Raw genomic sequence first — 20,870 nt, forward strand, 5'->3', positions numbered from 1 at the left:
TGCTGAAAAAATTAAAAAGATACCTGGAAGAAAGGGGGTTAGAGTTAAATTTAGGAAAATCAAAGATGATGAAATGCAGGAGAGGAGGAGAAGGGGGAAGGAAGAAGAATTCGAATGGAAAGATGAGAAGATAGAGATGGTGAAAGAGTACAACTACTTAGGATATGTGATAAGCAGAAATAACGGAAATAAAAAGCAAATAAAGAAGGTAGAAGGCAAAATAAATATGGGACTTGGAAAGTTATGGGGGATAGGAGAAAAGCTATTTAGAGAAAACTGGGAGCTAAGGATGAACCTGTTCGATGCTCTGGCGAAAAGCGTGATTATGTATGGAGCAGAAATCTGGGGATGGAAGAGATATGAGGAAATAGAGAGACTACAACTACAATATATAAAGTGGGTATTAGGATTAGATAGAAACACGCCAAGTTACCTAATACGATGGGAAACAGGAAGACAAGAAATGAAAGAAACAGCATTAGAAAGAGCAATGAAGTATGAAAACAAAATAAGAGAAAAAAGAGATGGCTCAATAAGAAAAGAAGCATGGAGAGAATTAAAGAAAAGGTAAAGAAATGAAAAAGATAAAAAGGGTAAGAAGGAGGAGAGAGAGGAAAGGCTGGAAAAAAGTAAAATATACAGAGAGAGAGAGAAGAGGGAGATGAAATGAGGGAAGAGTTTTGGGAAGAAATAAGAGATGAGCTGAAGAAAAAAGATGAAAAAGAATTAGAAGAAAAGCTAGAAAAATCAAGATACATAAACGAGTGGAAAGAGCTGAAAGAAGAAAGGAAAAGGTATATGTTAGAGGAAATTCAAGGAGAGGGAAGAATAAAAGGCCTGCAAATAAGGGAAAGGTTTAGGTTAGGTAATGAAACGAGAGGAAGCAGGTATTGTGAAAAAGAAGAAAATAAGAGATACAGAATGTGTATGAATGAGGAAGAAAATTGGAAGCACATGGTAGAAAAATGTGAAAAAAGCAGAAAGGAAGGGGAAGAGTGGGAAAAAATAATAATAGGAAGCAAAGAAAAGATAGCGTGGATGATGGAGATAAAATGGAAAGAAGAAGAAATAAAGAGAAGAAAGAAAAAGAAAAGCAAGAAGACGAAGCTACAAGACCTTAAGGAGAGACGGAAACAGAAGACAGAGAAGCAAGACTCGCAGACACATCTACACACACATACACACACACACAAAGCACAAACATACGCGCAAACATAAACATACACATGCACACACACACACACACAAGACACAAGTAAAAGCAACTACACAAGCGAGAGGAAGCAGGTATTGGAGGATGGAGCAAAATGAAAAAGAAGAATCGAAGAAGAGAAAGAAAAAGGTAAACTAGAAGGCAAATCATAAGATACTAAGGAAAAATAAGTGAGGTTGAGGAAAGGAAAGGCAGAGGGAGCAATAGGAAACAAGAAAAAGGTGTCAAAGCCTTAACAAGAAGAAAGATAGATGAAATGATTAGCAAGAAGGAGAGCAAAAGCAAAGGAAAGGCAAAGGTGAAAAGGCAATAGAAAATAATAAAGGAAAAGCTGAAAAGAAAACAGAAGAGCGAAAAAGGCAGATCTTGGAGAGAGAAAGAGGAAGAGAAGATTCATCAGAAGAAAAATGAGAAGAAAAGAGGAACAGGCAGGCGCAGAAGACAGGGACACAAGAGTTGCAGACACACCTACAAAGGCACATATTTACACAACACATACACACACACGCGCGCGCACTCACACACACACACACACACACACATAAAACACATACATAATCAACTACACAAACTGGATACGAGACACAAATAGAAATTTAAGAAATGTAAACCAAATGTAACATATAAGTTGTAAATAAATAAACTATATATATGGGTGTGTGTGTCTGTGTGTGTGTGTGTATCCACCGTCTCGTAATAATTCGATTATTGAATGAATTTAGTTGATATGATTATTGTTATCAGTTGATTGTTCAGTCAGTAACAATCGAAGACGATCAACGACCTCATTCGGATCATCCTAGTAACATAATCCACATAAGTATTGTTTCGTGTTACCTTGTAGATAAGTAAAATCGTACCAATCTGTAGCCCCTGCCCTCCTTTTGTCTTTACATGTTACTAAATTCGTTACTATTATGCGTTCGTATAACCTCGTTTGGATTCTTTTTTTCCTACGAATACTAGATATCTTCAAGATTACTTTGTAGCTCTTCAGATCAGTTCAACTGAATAAACTTTGATTAGGTTGCTTTGCTACTAGTAACTCCATTAAGCCCTGTGTTTTTGGATACTTGAAACCATCGACGTCTACGTTATTTTTGTCAAAAATCACAGTAGATTAAGAAGTGTGTACGACCCATTTTATTCTTTACGTACTCCATCAATCAAGTCCACAAAATTAGAATCATTTTTATTCAATACATTTGTGTACTTATCGCCAGCTAAACGCTCACCCTCGCTCGGCTCGGATAAACTGTTATAAACCTGTGTAGTATTGTGCGTGACAGTAGCATCGCTATTTTCGCCACTAGACTGAGCGGTGTCATACTTATCGACGTTATCAGCAGAATAATTGTTTTCATATTTTGATTTTTTTATTTAGAAATTTCGTCTTTTTAACTGTAAAAACTTTCCGGAAGATTTTCTTTCTAATTTATTACATTTTTGATTGGAGTCACTTCTCTTATTATAGCTTCAAAAGGGTTGACTATTAGTTTTAATATCTTATTCACAACGGTTATGCTTCAATAAACTATAATTTTGTCTTATTCGACGCTTCAACGATTGTCGAGAGACTGTATACTGCATTACTATCGTGATATATTTTTAACAAAACAATCAAAACTCTTTCGATATGTTCCACAGTTTATAGCTCTATCTTTTTCGATTACTAAAAACCCATAATTATCATCCGAGCATCATTTTGCACAAAGTTCTTTAAATTAATTGTAAGTCATATTTGAATTCACATGATCGTCATATATATGTTTCATATCTGCTTCGTCTTGTCGAAAAATTGCCAATAAATTAACGTCATCATTCACGAGATGTTTAGGAATACGTGCGTTGGCTTGCGAAAGATAGAAACAGTCGACGCTTCTACGAGTATGTCTACCCATACAAAAAAAAAGCACGCACGTTGTCGTGTTTCTCACAGGCGATGTCGTCGAATATAATAATTGAATTAGTCAGTGCATGCTCGGGATTTATCACCGATTCGTGCTCCTTGAACGGAAAATACTTTACTCCAACTATCGGTTTTAACATCTCTTCCAATAATTTATACTTTGGCTGATTGAAAGATTAAATATAATATGAAAAGATATCAAGATTTCAATTCTCACGTATGCGGTCATTTTTGTTTACAGTTTTTGTGCGAGGGTATAAAAGTAAAGGCAACGTGAAAATATTGGTAGTCATGTACGGACATTCAAGGAGGATTCGTCAACTCTGACTCTGTCAGGTAATTTTTCACTGTTGAAAGCGCACTATTTCCCATCAATTGAACTATCACAGCATAAACATTACAAGTTGAGCTTAGTCGAATTCCTAACGTTCAACTCGATGCCTAATATTGTCGTACATAATAATAAATTTTACGTCGTAAATCAAATTATCGACATTTCTGTCGGGACCTACGGGATCGACGACATTGATAAATTTTTCCGCAGAACTGTGCAGCATCTCCGCACTGATAGTAATAATATAACATTAAGTTTGAAACAAAACATCACCTTGCATTGTACAATCAAGTGTTCTGAACCTATCGATTTTCGTCTGCAGAATTCTATTGGACGATTGTTGGGTTTTATAACGTACATTAGAGGCAAACGTTTCTCACAACTCTGATCTGCCCGTCAGTATTCTCAAGGTGAACACTGTAAGAGTCCAGTGTAACATAACCGATGGCGCTTACTTGAACGGAAACACTGATCACACTATTCACGAATTTTTTCCAGCTGTACCGCCTGAATATAAAATTGGTGAAATTCCCTCTCACGTGATTTATCTTCCAGTTATGGAAAAGTCCAGATAATTTAAAATTACGCATCGTCGATCAAGACGGAAATTTAATTCATTTTCGTGGTGAAGTTATAACCATCAGATTACACCTCAAAAGTGTATGATGGGAATTGCTTACGATTCAAAGAGTGGTAGGAACTATATAAGCACTGAAATTGAAAACGTCAACATGTCGAACTCCAGTCATCAATCGTCATCGGAAAGCGAAAGCATTAACACGTCAAAGCATGAAGTTCCTAAAATGTCTTGGGCTAAGAGTAATTCCTGGTGGGAAATAAATTGCCTAATTTTTTTTTGTTGCTTTCAACGAAACAATGGAGAACATTCTAGAAATACAGTCACCTATCGTCTTCGATGAATTTTTTACACATTACGAGATCTACGCTCAGCAACCCTACACCAATTCATCGTTCAAAAATTGTGACGAGATTCCTATATCAATTCAACATCAAGACTTGTGCCTTTTACCATCTCGCAGCTCGTTACACATTTGTGGACGATTATGTAGCAACAATAACACTTTGTTAACGAATAATAATTTTGTTAATAATGCCATTTGTCATATGTTTGAAGAAATTAGGTATGAGCTGAACGCTATATAAATAGACAAATGTAAGAACGTTGATCTCGCAACAGTTATGAAGAACTGGTTATCTTTCACTACAAGTCAAACTTTGATTGCCGAAAATGCCGAATGGAGAAATATACAACAACAGGACCGTAAAATAACTAATGCGAATGGCGACTTTGATATTTTGATTCCTCTGAGCTTCATACTTAGATTCGCTGCGGACGATCGCAAAGTGCTAGTGAATATGAAACATGAATTAATTCTCAGAAGATGGAGTATCGACGTAAATACAGTTTATCAAACGAAAATGACCGTCAATGACGTTGAAGCTTACGAAGAATTCAAAATTGACGTAACACATCTCGAATGGCTTATGTCCTATGTGATTACATTGAATGCAAAGAAAATACGTCTACTCGACTTTCTAATAAGTGAAAGTAGTATTTCAATAAGTTTTTCTAGTTGGGAACTGTACGAACATCCAGCGCTGCCTGCAAACATAAATCACGTCTGGACAGTTAAAACGATAAATCGGAGAAACTACGCTACGTCATCTAAGCCTACCAAACTAATCGAAAAAATGAACCAAACTTTAACGCTAGTATATTTGGTCATTGTAACATCAGAAATGTAAAACTGTGCCTCAACTCTCAGTGCTATCCATACGGCAATCTCAACATTGATTTCAGTAAAAACCAGTACGCAGTGTTGTACGATATGTATGCCAATTTTCAAAACGTATACTACGGTAAAGATACCGAACCGATGCTCAAAAAACTCGAATATAAAAATGACATGCCACTCATGGTGATTGACTGTTTGAAACAAAACGAATCATTAAAAACTGCTCCAGTAGATGTGCGCTTGGAGTTCGAAACCAGAGACAATATTCCCGATGGAATTACTTATTCTATACGATCGCATTGTTCAGTATAATCCGATAAATGAAGATGTGAAGAAACTTATTTACAAGGGAAGAGGGGTATTAAAGAATTGACTCTTTCTTTAAGCAGCTGAGTAGTAGCTTTCTATCGCAATGGAGTACGTAGTGGATATGCAAGGCTTCATGATGCCTGGCAAAACTTATGCTGTGAAAGAGTTAGCGATACTTACACTTAACTATAACGAAGAACCACTCGTACGCTTGTTCAAACCTCCCTTTCCACGGCGAAGACTAACGAAGAAATATAAGCGAGAAAATCTCTGGTTAGAACTCTACAATCATGGATTAACATGTAACTCTGGTGATTTTAAATATTGTAGTTGAGGTGGTGTATAATGATGACATGTGTACATATGATTATTGGTCCTTCTTTTCGTTATTAAACTGCTGATAGCCTTTTTGTCCAGGAAAATTATTAGTATTGCTCGAAAATTTGAAAATAGTTTGTTTTCATGTCGATGATTCTTTGTTCTTCTTTTCGTTCGGGTCTTCCTGTGGAAGACGAGAGTACTTTTCTTGAGGGTAGCGATCCATTTTATTGGAATACTGGTTTATGAATGATTCGATAATTCTTACGCTGTGCTATTTATAGTAGCAATATTTATAGTATCAATTTATACAACCACGAAGGCTATAAATAAAAGAAAGTAAGCAGGATTCTATGTTGCATTTTTTTCATCTTGGCCCTTACAAGTACGAGTATTTGCACTTTTTTTTATTAAACCATGTTCGGTAGCTGAGACACACACACACATGCACGTTGAACTGCAAAAAAATTCATTTTATACTTATTTTAATAAATATATATAATAGCATTTTTAGTTTTATATATTAGCGCTTTTGGACCCTATAACAATCGTGTAGCTAATATACACGATAAGAACTGTCCGGGATAGTAGGGGCAGTGGCTCTAACGGTAGAACATCGGCCTGCGGATCCAAAGGAAGCGGGTTCGATCCCCCGATCTGTCTGTTCGTTTTTTATCGATAAAAATTTACCTTATTACGTCTAAAAAATTTAAAGCACACACACACACACCATGAACGGAAAGCATGCGAACGCACGGGCATCAGCTCTGTAGGGGGGGGGAGGGAGGTGAGTCGACAGTGCCGAACAGCATCAGCTTAGTAGGGGGGGGGGGGAGTCGACAATGCCGAAGCACGTAAGAGGAGGGGAGGTGACTTGACAGTGCTGAGCTGAAGAAGCACGGGCATTAGCTCAGAGAAATCAACTCACTATCAGTGAGCTGATACCCCCCTGAGCTAATGCCACCCTTGTTTACCTACTCACTTTCAATAATTGAAAAATGTATATTTCTAGAATGTATATTATTAAAAGCCTAGACTTCTAATAAACTTCATTTCTTTTATAAGAACTAAAAATATTAATTTCGCATAAATAAATCGAAGCAAAATTTTATGTTCCATACTAAACGCACTAACGTATGGGTGAATTTTTACTGAATTTTTTCATGTATTCAATTTCTTGATTCTATCTTTCAAAGCCTGATATCTTATTTATTTCCATTTTATAAAAGACAATCGATTATAGCTGTTCTTAGTTTACCTCTTTTTAATAACAAAGACATAAATCAGAGTTACTGTATAACAAACTGTTGCAAAAAAGTTTGTTTACAAGTTTATAAAAAATGTAATAGAATTCATTTAAAATCAATATCAAAAGTTCTGTACTGATTGAAAGCATATGTCTAGTAATCTAATATAATTTCTATTGGATTTAGTTATTATCCACTTTTGCATAATGACATATTGGATGCCAATATTTCATGCGAAAATGAAACCACAGAATTTAATATCAATTTCTTGAAAAATTGAATAAGCTAATTTAATGAATTTAATACGTATTGAAATATTTGGAATTTGAAGTTATATGTGTTAATCTATAATATTAATTAACTTTCTTTTATTGAAAGTAAAAGATTAATTATAATGCTATGTCTTACTAATTGTGAGACGGGAAAATTTTCTATCCTTTTTGGGTTGTGATTTCTGATTTTACCCGGGTAAGGAAAGATTGGTGTTGATTATTATTGATATAATAAATACTTATTTTCCTTGAATCCAAAATCCAATATTCAAGCGTCAATCTTTTCAGAAGGCTCAGTGAATACCTGATAAAAGATTCCACTCAGACTTATAAAGATCCTAATCCAAGTTCTGAGCGTTAAACTATGTATCAAGTCTATCCAACTCGTTTTTCAACGAGAGGACCGAGCGATACGGAATTGGGAAGATGAATTAAGAAAGAGAAAGAAATGTGAAAATAAATAATTGAAATAAAACTTACTGTTTATTTTAGATGGAGTCCTTTTAAAAAAATAATTCAACTAATTGTAAAATTTGAGCCTTGCACGCTTGCAAATTGAAACTAAAAACTAAGTTTCCAAAAAAAAAAAGAATCCTTGGGCTTATAGTGAGAGAGAGAGTCCTGCGAGCGTGGCACTTCTTGCTGCGGGTGGCGTAGCAGTGGCAAACATTTCACGTCTTACTTAGCACAATCCCTCGGGATGCGCTCTCTTTCAAAATAAGGCCGCATGGGGCTCTGAAGGATTTGGGCATGAAAACTTCAAAACTGATTGGTGGAAATTTTCTCGCAATAGGGAAGTGTACAAATTTCTTAAGATAAATGGAGTTACTCATGCCAAATCGCGTATAAAGGTACTATTATTTAAATTTCAGCGTGCAAGGACTTAATATATTTTTATTTCTTAACTATTATCTATTATGAGTTCTTTAATATATATAAATAACAATCTGAGAGTTATATTTAACTCTCAAATGTCATTTATTTACATCTTTTAAAATCTAATTTAAAAATTGATTTGTTTCCGTCGGTTTTCGCTTAATTTTAGTAATAATAAAATAGAACGTAAATGAAAAGTAACTTAAATTTTAAATTATACGACTTAATTTTTATCTAATTGCACAAAACTACTCAATAGAATAAAATAATTTTCTAATTTTATTACGACTAAATTAACTTATGGAATAGATTGATCTAGATGGAAAAATTAATTTTCATTGTTGTAAATTTCATATAACGGAAAAATGAAAACTCTGTGGAAAACGCATAAGAGGAGTTTTTTCTTTTTTTTCTGCGTTCTGCATAAGGTTTGGGCGTCGGCAGCCCATGCTGTTAGTGCAAGGAGATCCTAAGCATATGGACGCGCATAACAAAGTCGTAAAATTTTTTATATCTATTTTCTAATCGCAGACTATTTGATCAGCTTGGCTTCTCTTGGAATTTGAAGAAACCTTGAGAAGAGAAAGTTTCCATCGTATTTTTGTTTTACGAAATTGTACAGTTTGATGCATTTAAGTCGTAACAAAAAAACAATAGAATAAAATAGTATATATATATATATATTTTATTTCCAGAAATGTATAACATTAAGTTTTTTACATTACCCCCTCATACAATATCCCCATACATACAAAAGCTTACAGAAATTTTTACACAAATTACAAAATTACAGCAATTACAAAAATTACCAAAATTACAGAAATTACAAAAATTACAAAAATTACATAAATTACATAAATTACAAAATTATAATAATTACAAAAAATTTACAAAAGTTTACAAAAGTTTTCATATAATGTATTTCATGCTTCATCCTCCATTGAATCCTCCTTCCTTATATCTTCATCCTTCCGTTGCCCTGCGACTTCCCTCTTCTTCTTTCTCCCTGTTATCGTTCCTTCCTTTTCCGCACCAGCTCCTCAAATTGCTTCGCGTATTCACAAGTCCCTTTGTCAATCGGTCCCTTCAGAATCTTTTCCAGTCTCTCAATTAAAGCCTCCCCTCTACTGTCCCCCCTCCATTTGTCCATTGCTTCCAGCCAATCTTTCTTTATCTTCCTTCTCGCTTCTTGACATACCCAAATATGTTGCAGGTCTTCCTCTTCGTCTTTACATAGCCTACATCCCCTATCATTAAACCCTTTTTCTCCCTCCAAGCTAATGCTTCCACATCTTATCCTTGCCCATTGCTCCTTCAGGTAGCCCGCTGTTCCCTTCTCCTGCCAATAATTTTCCAGTCCGATCGCTACCTTCCATGTTCTGTAGTATTTCCAGTATCCTGATTTATCAATCCTGTTCCAGTTGTCTTGCAATTCCTGTTACGCCAATATTTTCCAACGTATCCGCCAACGTTACTCCATCTCCTACCGATCTCATCGCTTCTTCCCAACCCCATCCCCATCTCGTAGGTTCTCTGATGCTTATGGCCCTTAATTCTTCTCTCAAACAAATCTTAGGTAGTCTATTCTCTTCCATTCCCATTATCCTTGCTATGTAGCTCCCCACCCTCTTTAGCGTCTCCAACCTTAGGCTTCCTAGTCCCAACTCCATTCTCCATATGTAGTTAGGACTGTTCCTATTTATCCCTAAGATCATCTTTCCCATTTCCGCTTGAATCCTTTCCATTACTTCTTGCTGATCCCAACCCCATATTTCCGCTTCGTATAAGCCCCCTGATTTCATCAAATGGAGTCTCTTCTTTATAGAACTTAGTCTTGCCCTTTTCATGATCCCCCATGCTGCATCTAAAGCTTTCCTTGCCTTTTTCGCCATGTATTTAGTATGAGCTCCGTTTCCTCCCCTCTCTGTGAACCAGTAACCCAAATATTTATATTCCTTGACCACTTCTAGTTCCTCCCCCCCATATTTCCAGCACAAATTCTTCCCAATAATCCCTCCTCTTCTGCACACCATCACCTTGGTCTTCTTGGTGTTAACTTCCATTCCATTCTTCCCGCTGTACCTCTCCATACTTCGAAGCATATCCTGTAACCCTTCTGGCGTATCCGCGACAATAAAAATGTCGTCCGCAAATTTCAGTCCATAAATTTTAATATTCCCAATCACTGTGTCACCCTCCTTCATTCCTCGTCTATGTCATCCAAGTACAGACCAAAAATTGTGGGGCTAACTGGTTATCCTTGTCTTACCCCTCTTCTTCTTCTATAACTATCTGAAATTCCCTCCCCAGTGATTATCTCACACTTCGTTTCTTTATAAATTCTTTTTATCATTTCCAGCATCCTGCCATTTATCCCCTTCCTTTCTAATTTCTCTAACATGATTTCCCTGTCCACCATTGCATTGCATCCACCAGGCTTGTTTGAAGTCCACGAATGCCAAGTATAATCTGCCCCCCTCTCTCTTTAATTTATTCCCTATTATACTATTAAGGACAAAGATATGGTCTCTCGTACTCCTCCCTTTCCTAAATCCCGCCTGTGTCTCTTTCAGAACTTTGTTTTCCTCTATCCATGCCCTCAACCGAGTATCAATGATTCCAGCCATTATTTTATATCCAACGTCCAATAGTGATACCTTTCTGCTCTTGACTCATCCCCTGCCTTATAAATCGGAAATATTCTTACCTTTTTCCAACCTTCTATGATTTCCCCTTCCCTCCATAATTCACTAAGGATATCAGTGAGCGTGTCTATCCCTTTTTCCGGGAGGTTTTTGAAAAATTCCCCAGTGATTCCGTCCTCCCCTGCTGGTTTGTTGTCCTTGAGCTTTCCTATTGTGTCAGCCACCTCTTTCCTAGTTATGTCCCTGTTCAATGAGTCCTTCGGTTCCTCCTTCTCACTGGCGCCTTCCTTCCTTGCTCCTTCAAACGTGTCCCTCGCTCCTTTCCACTTCATTTCTTCCTCCCCATTTCTGTAGATCACTTCTTCTTCCAATTTCTCCTCAGGTTTAAAGTGTCTAATCCATTCGCTCTTCTTAATACCCTCACCCCTTCTCGTTCTTCTGGGTCTAAATGCCGCCAGTGCTTTCCAAAAATCCCCCCTTCCTGCTAATTTCCACTTCTCTCCACTTGTTCTCTGCTGCTCCCTCCACTTTTCTTTGATTATCCATTTCAATTTATTTCTTTCCTCCTTTAGTCTACCTTTCTCAGTCTCCCCTTTCTCTACTAAGTACCTTTTTAGACATTTCCAAACTATCTTTCTTTGCAGCTTATATTCACCATCATATATTTTATTGCAAGTTTCTTTTCCACTTTTCCGTTGCTTCCCCTTATTCTTGCACATTCCTAGTTTTTTACTTACCGCCTCCATTTTATCGATTAATTTCTTCCACTTCTCCGCCGTGCTCATCCCCAACTTAGCATCCGCCCCCTCTTCCATTTCTTCAATATACTCTTCCTTCCTATCGTTCTTCCATCTGAAAATTTTTTCCTCTTCGTTGACCCTGCTTTCTTCCTCTGGTATTTCCTGTCCATCTTTCTCATAACCTAATTCAAAGTATAGTGGTAGGTGATCCGATTCCAATCTTTCAATCACCATTGCAGCAGCAAATGGGAACCTCATTGACCAAGATGAAGCAGCGAATAGAAACAATGCAGCTGCAAATGGGAACCTCATTAATCAAGATCAAGATAATGAAGATAATAATTTTGAATTGTCCCCAGATGTAGCCTTTGATGAGCTGAAGAATAAGGATGAGACGGCGTGAGCAATTTTTAATATACACATTTGTGATGAAATTCAAATTTTCATATTTTTTTATTAATGAAAAAAATGTCTTTTTTTGACAGTGAGATTCTTGGTTTTGTCGACGAAATTCATGCACCTGTAACTGTTGGTGCTACCAAAAAATTTGAATTGTTCAAGTTTGCCTTGAACAATGGAAGTCACAGGAGGATAATGTGTCTGGTTTGGGGCCAGGTATTAATTAATAAATTTGTCGGACAAGTAGCTTCTGGTCGCGTAAGTGCACTCTTATTTTATTTATTTTATATTTTCTCAAACAAATTTCTTATATATCATTTCATATTACATTACAGATACTTCATGTCGAAGGTGCCCACGTTAAGGCGGTTTCATCATTTTTCAAGGAGTCAAATAATCTTGTGCCCTATGAATTACTGATACGTGATACAACCGTAATTACTCATTTGGGTGATAGAAAAATTGCTGAACTTGAAAATAATGAAGTCGTACCAGATATTCAATTTGATGACATTGGAAAAGTTGAAGGCATCGTTTGTAAGTGTTAATTTTTACTTATTAAAAATTTTTAGTACGGTTGGCTTTCTTACCTCCCTCTCTCTCCCTCTCCCTCTCTCCCTCCCCCTCTCTCCCCCTCTCCCTCTCTCCCTCCCCCTCTCTCCCCCTCTCCCTCTCTCCCCCTCTCCCTCTCTCCCCCTCTCCCTCTCTCCCCCTCTCCCTCTCTCCCCCTCTCCCCCTCTCCCCCTCTCCCCCTCTCCCTCTCTCCCCACTCTCCCTCTCTCCCCCCCTCTCCCCCTCTCCCTCCCTCTCCCTCCCCCTCTCCCTCTCTCTCCCCTCTCCCTCCCTCTCCCTCCCTCTCCCTCCCTCTCTCCCTCCCTCTCTCCCTCCCTCTCTCCCTCCCTCTCTCCCTCTCTCCCTCTCTCCCTCTCTCCCTCTCTCTCTCTCTCTCCCTCTCTCTCTCTCTCTCTCTCTCATAGATGCAAAAATGTATTTATATTTATAAATGTAACAATGTGTGTAATGTTATTGCGAATAATGAGTGTATACATCAATAAAGGATTGTTTTAAATATATATTTTGTAAAAATCATTGAATGGATCCTCTTATCTCATAAATATTTTGTTAAGTGAAGAGCCAAATACTATATCGTTTTTTGCATGAAAATAAAGGAATCATCAATGTATTTAAATTAGAAAAAATATTTGAATCGCAATTTCAACTTTTAATTTGCTAAGGAAACAATATTTTAGAATGTGATGATAGTTTTACATTAGTTAGACTTGGAATTGACTGTTATTTTTTGTACAGTGAAAGTAAAATTTAATAGATTTTTGTTGTTGAAAGAAATAGTCATAAAGTGCTACTTCATTATGTGTGTTTTTGTGTCAACATTTAAATAAACTATCACACTCTAAAATATTATTCCTTAGCAAATTAACAGTTGAAATTGCGATTCAAATATTTTTTCTAATTTAAATACATTGACTATTCCTTTAATTTCATGCAAGAACTAATTTATTGTCTAAAGCTTTCTTATCTCTTTTTATACGTGAATTGAAATTATAAAATAGCACAAACGATATTGTATTTCACTCTTCATAAAGAACACGACTATATGTACATACATGTTATACGTATCAAGTTTTATTTGTCTCTTGCATACTCTTATTATAGATAATTTTACATAAATAGCATAGACATTTCTATGATCGATTAAGGGATAGCGATATCCATGTACCTTGCACAATTAGCGCTACCTTTCGTTTCACTTTTGCACTACATAAGTCCGGAAAAAATTGATATTCTGTTGGATTTTTTCTTACCTTATATTCACACTGTTCTACATGCTCGGCGTTCGACGACGCGAGTTCAAAGAGTATTCAAGAATCTTCGTCAGTTTTAACCGAAACTTACAAGATACGAGTAGCAAGCAAGAATTCAAATCTGCATTTCACTCGAGCTGTCAATTAAGAGTTAGTGGGAGGCAAGCAAATACAAGTCAAGAAAAAAATAAGTAAATTGGGCTATTGGGCTATTGATATAAAGCGAAGTCTCGATCTGTTGGTTGTTATTTCATTGGCATTTAGCGTGCCCTCTCTTCAACATCCACATAAAGATCCAATAATATTGATTGTGTGCAAATAAAAAAAATAAAAAACCGTAAGTAAGAAAATGGTTATTTCCATTATAAAGAGAAATATCATAACCTATAATAATAAATAACATGTGCTTTGTTGCATTTTGTTCTCATAGGAAAAATATGCAATTTTGCACACATTCCAATAAACTACAAGAAATTAGCGGATAATATTATGGAAAACTGATAATATTACATATTGGTGAGTTTCATCGAAATTGAGTTGATGCTCTACTTATGTACACAATTTACTTTTTCTTTCAATAAGTGACAGTTATCAACATTTTAATTAATTTTGTTTTGTTTTCCAGAGACAGTTTTTCACAATTGCAGAATTTATTATCATCCAAGAATACTCTTTTTGATTTTCATAGACAACTTTATGATGAGTATAACAATATCACTCTTATGCATGCTTAGATAGGTATCTATCAATTATCCGATTGATTTTATTTGTGAACGATTCAGAATTTGTAAAAAATAACGTTGAACTGTCTTTGGGATTAAAAAAAACAAATGTCTATACTTCCCGCCGTTTTGGCTGACAGGCATAGGATATAATTTTATTTGTTGAATATTTTAGGGGCTATGAAAAATATATATGTTGTAACGGGGGGGGATAGCTGCAAAATGAGAAATTTATGTAAGAGCAAACTCCCACGATGCAGAGCAAACGCCGCTCCGTTAACACGTATGTTAATACGTGTATTCACCTTAACGTCAGCTGCCTTAACTTAGATGTCTTCGATCAAGCAGAGTTGAACTCACCTTAAGTCACGTGCCTTGTGACACACGATAAGTTTTAAGTGTAATCGACTTTGCTCCTAATCCACTTAATCCCCTAGCTATGATCGGATTAAAACCTAAGCCTTTTTCAATTGTTTAAACTACTAGGAAAAATCATATGACGAAATCGGCGAATAAGTTTATTAGATTTTATTAATAAGAATCTCTACAGTCTTTGTCGGGCCGAAAGACTGACGCACGCGAATAGGATTTACAATTAAATAACTTTCGGTGAGAAAGAGAGAGAGAGAAGATACGAAAATTGGCGCGATCTAACGCTCGGCGCGAATACAAAAAATATCAATGCTAACACGGTTGAACCAAAATACTAAATGTATTTTGTCACGCAATAATTAAGGGAGGTGCACCTACCCTGCGGTGCAATTACGGTGATCAACCGTAATTGTTGAAGTTAATAAATTATCAACTGCTTCTGGTCCTAGGTTATCAGCTGTGCTGCCTCGTACCGCCTATCAGCTGCAAATCTGCTGCTACCGTAACGCTGCAATCCGTAGATCACGTTGTTGCACTCACGCGCGTAATTATTCTGGATAAGAAACTATTAGTCGGCGAGAAAAAACAGTGCAAATAAACTTCGGCGATATCTACTCGTAACAACAGCTGAGACGTAACTGCTAATTCAAAAGATCGCGCGCCCCCTCTCTCTCTCAATACTTAGAACTAACGCGCGAAAATCAGAATCGCGAACGGTTCGATTAATTGAATCGATTACCGTTGCAATGTTTTGTTGAAAATCTGATTTTGTAATATAAAGTACGCATGGAACATTTACTAATAAAAAGTCATATTTCAAATTATAGATTCATAATTTAATGTTTAACTGAGATCAAATGTGAACCAAAATACCTATTTTATGAAAAAGAATAGCGCGAGTGAAAAAAAAAATAACGATATCAACTGGTGAATCAGAGATTTGAATATACAAGCGAAAATCGTCATCGGTTTGCCGGTATTTCGCGTGGTATTTTCGTTTGATAAAAGCGAATGTTATAGCAAGCCAAGTTTGATGAGAGTAAAACTCACTACATCCGAGTGATGCAAATCTCTTTTGCCCGACGATAAGATTTCGAGAGAATGTCGTCCGGATTTTGCGTGAACGATTCGCTCTGCACACGCCTTATATACATTCTTCGGAATGAAAGTTGCCGATTTGCGTGCTGACGTCAGCGATTGTCGTATTCACTCCGTGCATAGTATACAGGCAGCGCCGCCTATGGCCGAACTCGTAACAAATGGTTAGCAAAATACATTGGATTGAATAGGAGTGAATATATTTTTTGCAGTTTATTTGAAATCTGTAATTTAATCTATGAAAAAATTCGGGTAAGAGCTTACGTTTCTAAAAATTTAAGATATTTCGTCAATCGAAAGCGTAATCCGTAACGACAATATTGAAATAACGAAGGTTTAATGTCATATAACCTAGAATCATGGTCCGAATTATGAGATACAATTGATAATTAACAATTTATTTACCATTATAATAGCTAATCATCAATGAAAATATTCATAATTATATTTATAAACACTCAATCATGTTTATTTTAGCAATAAAATTGTATGCATTCGGCAAATTTTTAGTGCCGGAAAGCGCCACAGGTATTGCAGCAGTCTTATTCCGAACTATGCACGGAGCGAATACGTATGTGCCTGTCGCGATAATGGTGAAATATGAAAAAGAATAAGCACACAAATTTCGTTTGGAGCATGTACACGCGCACACAAATTGACACCCGCATAAAGTGGTGTGTGTGTGTGTGTGTGTGTGTGTGTGTGTGTGTGTGTGTGTGTGTGTGTGTGTGTGTGTGTGTGTGTGTGTGTGTGTGTGTGTGTGTGTGTGTGGGTGGGTGTGTGTGTGTTACTTGAACGTTATAAATTAATAATTTGTTATAACTTTTTTCTGTTTCAGGGTCCAGATAATTGAAAAATTACTTATTTTATTGAAATGTTATGGTAATTGTATTATTACTATTTGAGCAGCACTTTTGTAATAAATAATAAAGTAATTATAGTAACAGTTAAATAAATAAATTGTCAAATATTGATTATTAATTCAATTTGTATTACATATTGTAAAAAATAAACAAAAAGAAACTTAACCTAACCGAACATTAACCAAAATAAGCCTAAGCCAAACCAAGCCTAAACGCCTAAGCCAAACCAAGCCTAAGCACCTAAGCCAAACCAAGCCTAAGCACCTATGACCGAACCAAGCCTAAGCGCCTAAGCATCCAAGCCAAATCTAAGCACCTAAGTCAAACAAAAATAAACGATACAATCCCGTGACATTGAGTTGTGTCAAACAACACTTGATCACTTTTACCCATTAAAATTACAAATACACTGGCTTCCCTTACCAAGCATTCAATTTTTATAGGAAAAAAACGAATAGAAAAAAAAAGTAATTAAATTTTGCGGGATATAATTTTGTTAGATGAAAATATTTTCTTTTATCAAAGTAATTCCATTTTGCGAAACAGTTTTTTCCATTAAAAACATTTTCTTTTTTTTCATAAATTAAAAAATATGGGTAGACGAAAAAATACAGCACAAGAACAAGATATTTCTCAAAATATCAGACGATTACAAAGAGCAGAAGATCAACGTCGCAGACGACATGTTGCTCGCCAAAATATTGTCGATAATAATCGTGCAGTACAAGAACCTGCAGTTGAACCAGATTATCTAGGGCTAATGAATATTCTATGCCAACACTGTAAAGCAAAACATTTTAAAGATGAAAAAGTTTCAAATAAAGGATTATCATTTAATGATTGTTGTCATCATGGTTCTGTAAAACACAGGATCCATTACCAGATTTTCCGCCAGAACTTTCAAATTTATTTAAAGAAGAACATGAGAAATCATCAAGTTTTTTTGAACGTATCCGTAATTACAATAACTCTTTATCTTTTGCTTCATTTAATGCAAATTTAGTCAATTTTCAAACGCAACGATCCGGTCCGTATTGTTTTAAAATTCAGGGACAAATATATTATCAGATGAATACAGCTCTGTATCTAAGCAATGGAGATTTGCCTTCCTATGGACAACTTTTTATAATTGATCAACATGAAGCTTTAAATTATAGGATTCAACAAAATCCTACAATAGATTATGAATTGATGTCAATTCTTGATAGTATCATTCGTAATAATAACATTTACGCTAAATCTTATGAAATGATGAAAGAAGAAATACGTCTACAGCAAATGATAACAAACATTAGAAATGATTCGTCACCTTCAGAATTACAATTACTCTTTTCATTGAAACCAGGTCAAGATAGTAGAAGATACAATATTCAACGAGTGAATGAAGTAGCTGCAATATTTTCAACAACTGCTGATGGAGAAATACCTGAGTCATATGTTACAATTAGAAATAAAAACAAAATCATTAGAATTTGTTAGTTCCCTTGATCCAAATGTTGAACCTTGGATTTATCCTCTATTTTACCCACACGGTTCCCGTGGTTGGCATGAGAACATGTTTCGCATAAATCATAATCGTAGGATTACGCGTTTAGATTACACTAGATACAGAATAGCGGATAGAGCAAATGAATTCAATCCTATTATAAGAGGACGAAGACTATTCCAACAATACGTTGTAGATAGTTACGTAAAAATTGAAAAAGATAGAATTCAATATTGCAAGCATCATCAAAAGGAATTACGAGCTGATACGTATAAAGGTTTGCAAGACCACATGAGGAATTGTGCAAATGATGTAAATGGTCATGTAGGTAAAACTATAATTCTTCCTTCATCATTTACTGGATCACCACGATATATGCAACAATGCTACCAAGATGCAATGGCTATTGTAAATGAAACAGGATCACCTGATATTTTTCTCACAATGACATGTAATCCTAATTGGCCTGAAATAACAGATAATTTGTTACCAGGACAACAGGCTTGTGACAGACCAGATTTAGTTGCAAGAGTTTTCGATTTAAAAAAAGATCGTTTACTTGACATCGTTATCAAAAAGAGTTTTTTCGGAAAAGTTGCATCTTTCGTTTATGTCATTGAATTTCAGAAAAGAGGATTGCCACATATACATTTATCAATTACACTAGAACAAGGATACAAAATTATTAGACCAGACATTGTTGATAAATTTATATCGGCTGAAATACCTATCCAAATAAGAAATCCACGCTTATTTGATATCGTTATGAGGAACATGATTCATGGACCATGTGGCGATTGGTGTATGAAAGATGGAAAATGCTCCAAAAATTTTCCGAAATCATTTCAACAAGAAACTACTATGGATGCAAATGGGTATTCAAATTATCGACGAACTGATGACGGCGTTCAGTACGAACGTTCTAATGGACATACAGTAGATAATAGATGGGTTGTTCCACATTGTAGAGAATTATTATTGCTTTTCGATTGTCATATTAACGTGGAAATTGTATCAAGCATAAAAGCTGTCAAATATTTATACAAATATATATACAAAGGTCACGATGCAGCAACAGTTGTAATTGGACAAGCAGAAAATGGTCCCACTATTGAGCACGACGAATGTCATAACTTCATTGAAACACGTTATGTTGGCCCAGTTGAAGCGTGCTATCGAATTTTTAGTAAAAAAATGCAAGACAAAAGTCATACCGTTACATGATTACCAATACATCTACCTAATGAACAAGCGATATTGATGGTGCAAAACGAAGATGAAGCTTCATTATTAGCAAGTTTGAATAATTCAAGTAGTATGTTACTGGATTACTTTAAGTTAAATGTTCATAATATTTCAGCCAGACAATATTATTACAATGAAATACCAAAATATTTTACTTACAAGAAAACCAAAATTAATGGTACAGTTACTTCTTTGTGGGACACTAGAAAAAAACACTTCAAGTGTATAGGTCGCATGTATTCAGTGAGCCCCACACAAACAGAATTATTTCATTTAAGACTATTACTATTTCATGTTAAAGATCCAACAAGTTACAACGACTTAAAAACTGTTGACAACATATTGTACCCTTCATTTACTGCAGCTTGCTTAGCATTAGGAATTATTGAAGATGACGAAGAATGGAATAAAGCAATGAGAGAAGCAGAGACATGGATGATGCCTACGCGCCTTAGACTTTTATTTGTTCGTATATTGATTCATTGTCAGCTTGTTTATCCGGAAAAATTATGGGATACATTCAAAAATGCAATGTCTGAAGATTTTTCACGTAATAACGAATTGAACGTGAGCTATCAAATGGCTTATTCTGAAATAAATAATATTTTGATTAAGGAAGCAAAGAGTTTAGCTGATTTTCCAACAATGAATCAAAACATCATTGTAAATATCGTTGAAAATGAGAATGAAGATAGAAATCATCAGTATGAAATTGGCAATCAACAATATCTGCAATTAAATGACGAACAGAAATTAGTTGTTGATAACATTCTTCAAGCATCACGTTCTGATAATTATACTGGTTCAAATTGCTTCAACATAGATGGACAAGGGGGATCTGGAAAAACTTTTATTTACACTACCATTTACAATCTTTTAATGTCACAGAATATAAAATGTTATTCGATGGCATACACTGGCATTGCTGCTACATTGCTGCCAAATGGAAAAACAGTTCATAAAACTTTTGGTTTACCAGTGCCGATGTTCCATGATTCGTCGTCAAATATTAAAATACAATCTAAGGAAGGTATACTGTAACGTCGGGCCGTTTATTAGAAATAAATTTTTTTTTCCTCATGTACTTTTGTGTAGCTTAAATTTTAACTCGGTAAACTAGCGAAGGAGAGCCTTCAGCTGAAGCAGCTGGAGGACACGTGAAAATAGTCGTCCCTTTATCGCGCGCTTTCCGATGTTTACCTCGCACGATCATAAAGTTTTTGAGTAGGTTTAGATAAAGAG

The 20,870-nt window shown here is 35.7% G+C and overlaps 4 protein-coding genes across 4 annotated transcripts in view; 2 read left to right on the forward strand and 2 right to left on the reverse strand.

The window, feature by feature from the left end:
* LOC131675042 (glutamate receptor ionotropic, kainate 2-like) overlaps positions 1-20,870 on the reverse strand; it is a 2,022,482-nt gene that overhangs the window by 1,767,442 nt on the left and 234,170 nt on the right. The window lies entirely within an intron of this gene.
* Positions 10,862-11,932, reverse strand: LOC131675044 (uncharacterized). The gene has a single exon (XM_058953870.1). It carries the CDS (start codon positions 11,930-11,932, stop codon positions 10,862-10,864), a length of 1,071 nt encoding a protein of 356 aa, XP_058809853.1.
* LOC131675045 (uncharacterized) lies at positions 17,490-19,607 on the forward strand. Its single transcript, XM_058953871.1, has 3 exons — positions 17,490-17,852; positions 17,966-18,371; positions 18,493-19,607. The coding sequence occupies exons 1-3, from the start codon at positions 17,490-17,492 to the stop codon at positions 19,605-19,607; spliced, it is 1,884 nt and encodes a 627-aa protein (XP_058809854.1).
* LOC131675046 (uncharacterized) lies at positions 19,644-20,669 on the forward strand. Its single transcript, XM_058953872.1, has one exon. The coding sequence runs from the start codon at positions 19,644-19,646 to the stop codon at positions 20,667-20,669; it is 1,026 nt and encodes a 341-aa protein (XP_058809855.1).

Source organism: Phymastichus coffea, unplaced genomic scaffold (assembly GCF_024137745.1).
Source record: "Phymastichus coffea isolate CEN01 unplaced genomic scaffold, Cenicafe_Pcof_1.1 PCOF00015, whole genome shotgun sequence".
In the NCBI taxonomy this organism is placed as follows: domain Eukaryota; kingdom Metazoa; phylum Arthropoda; class Insecta; order Hymenoptera; family Eulophidae; genus Phymastichus; species Phymastichus coffea.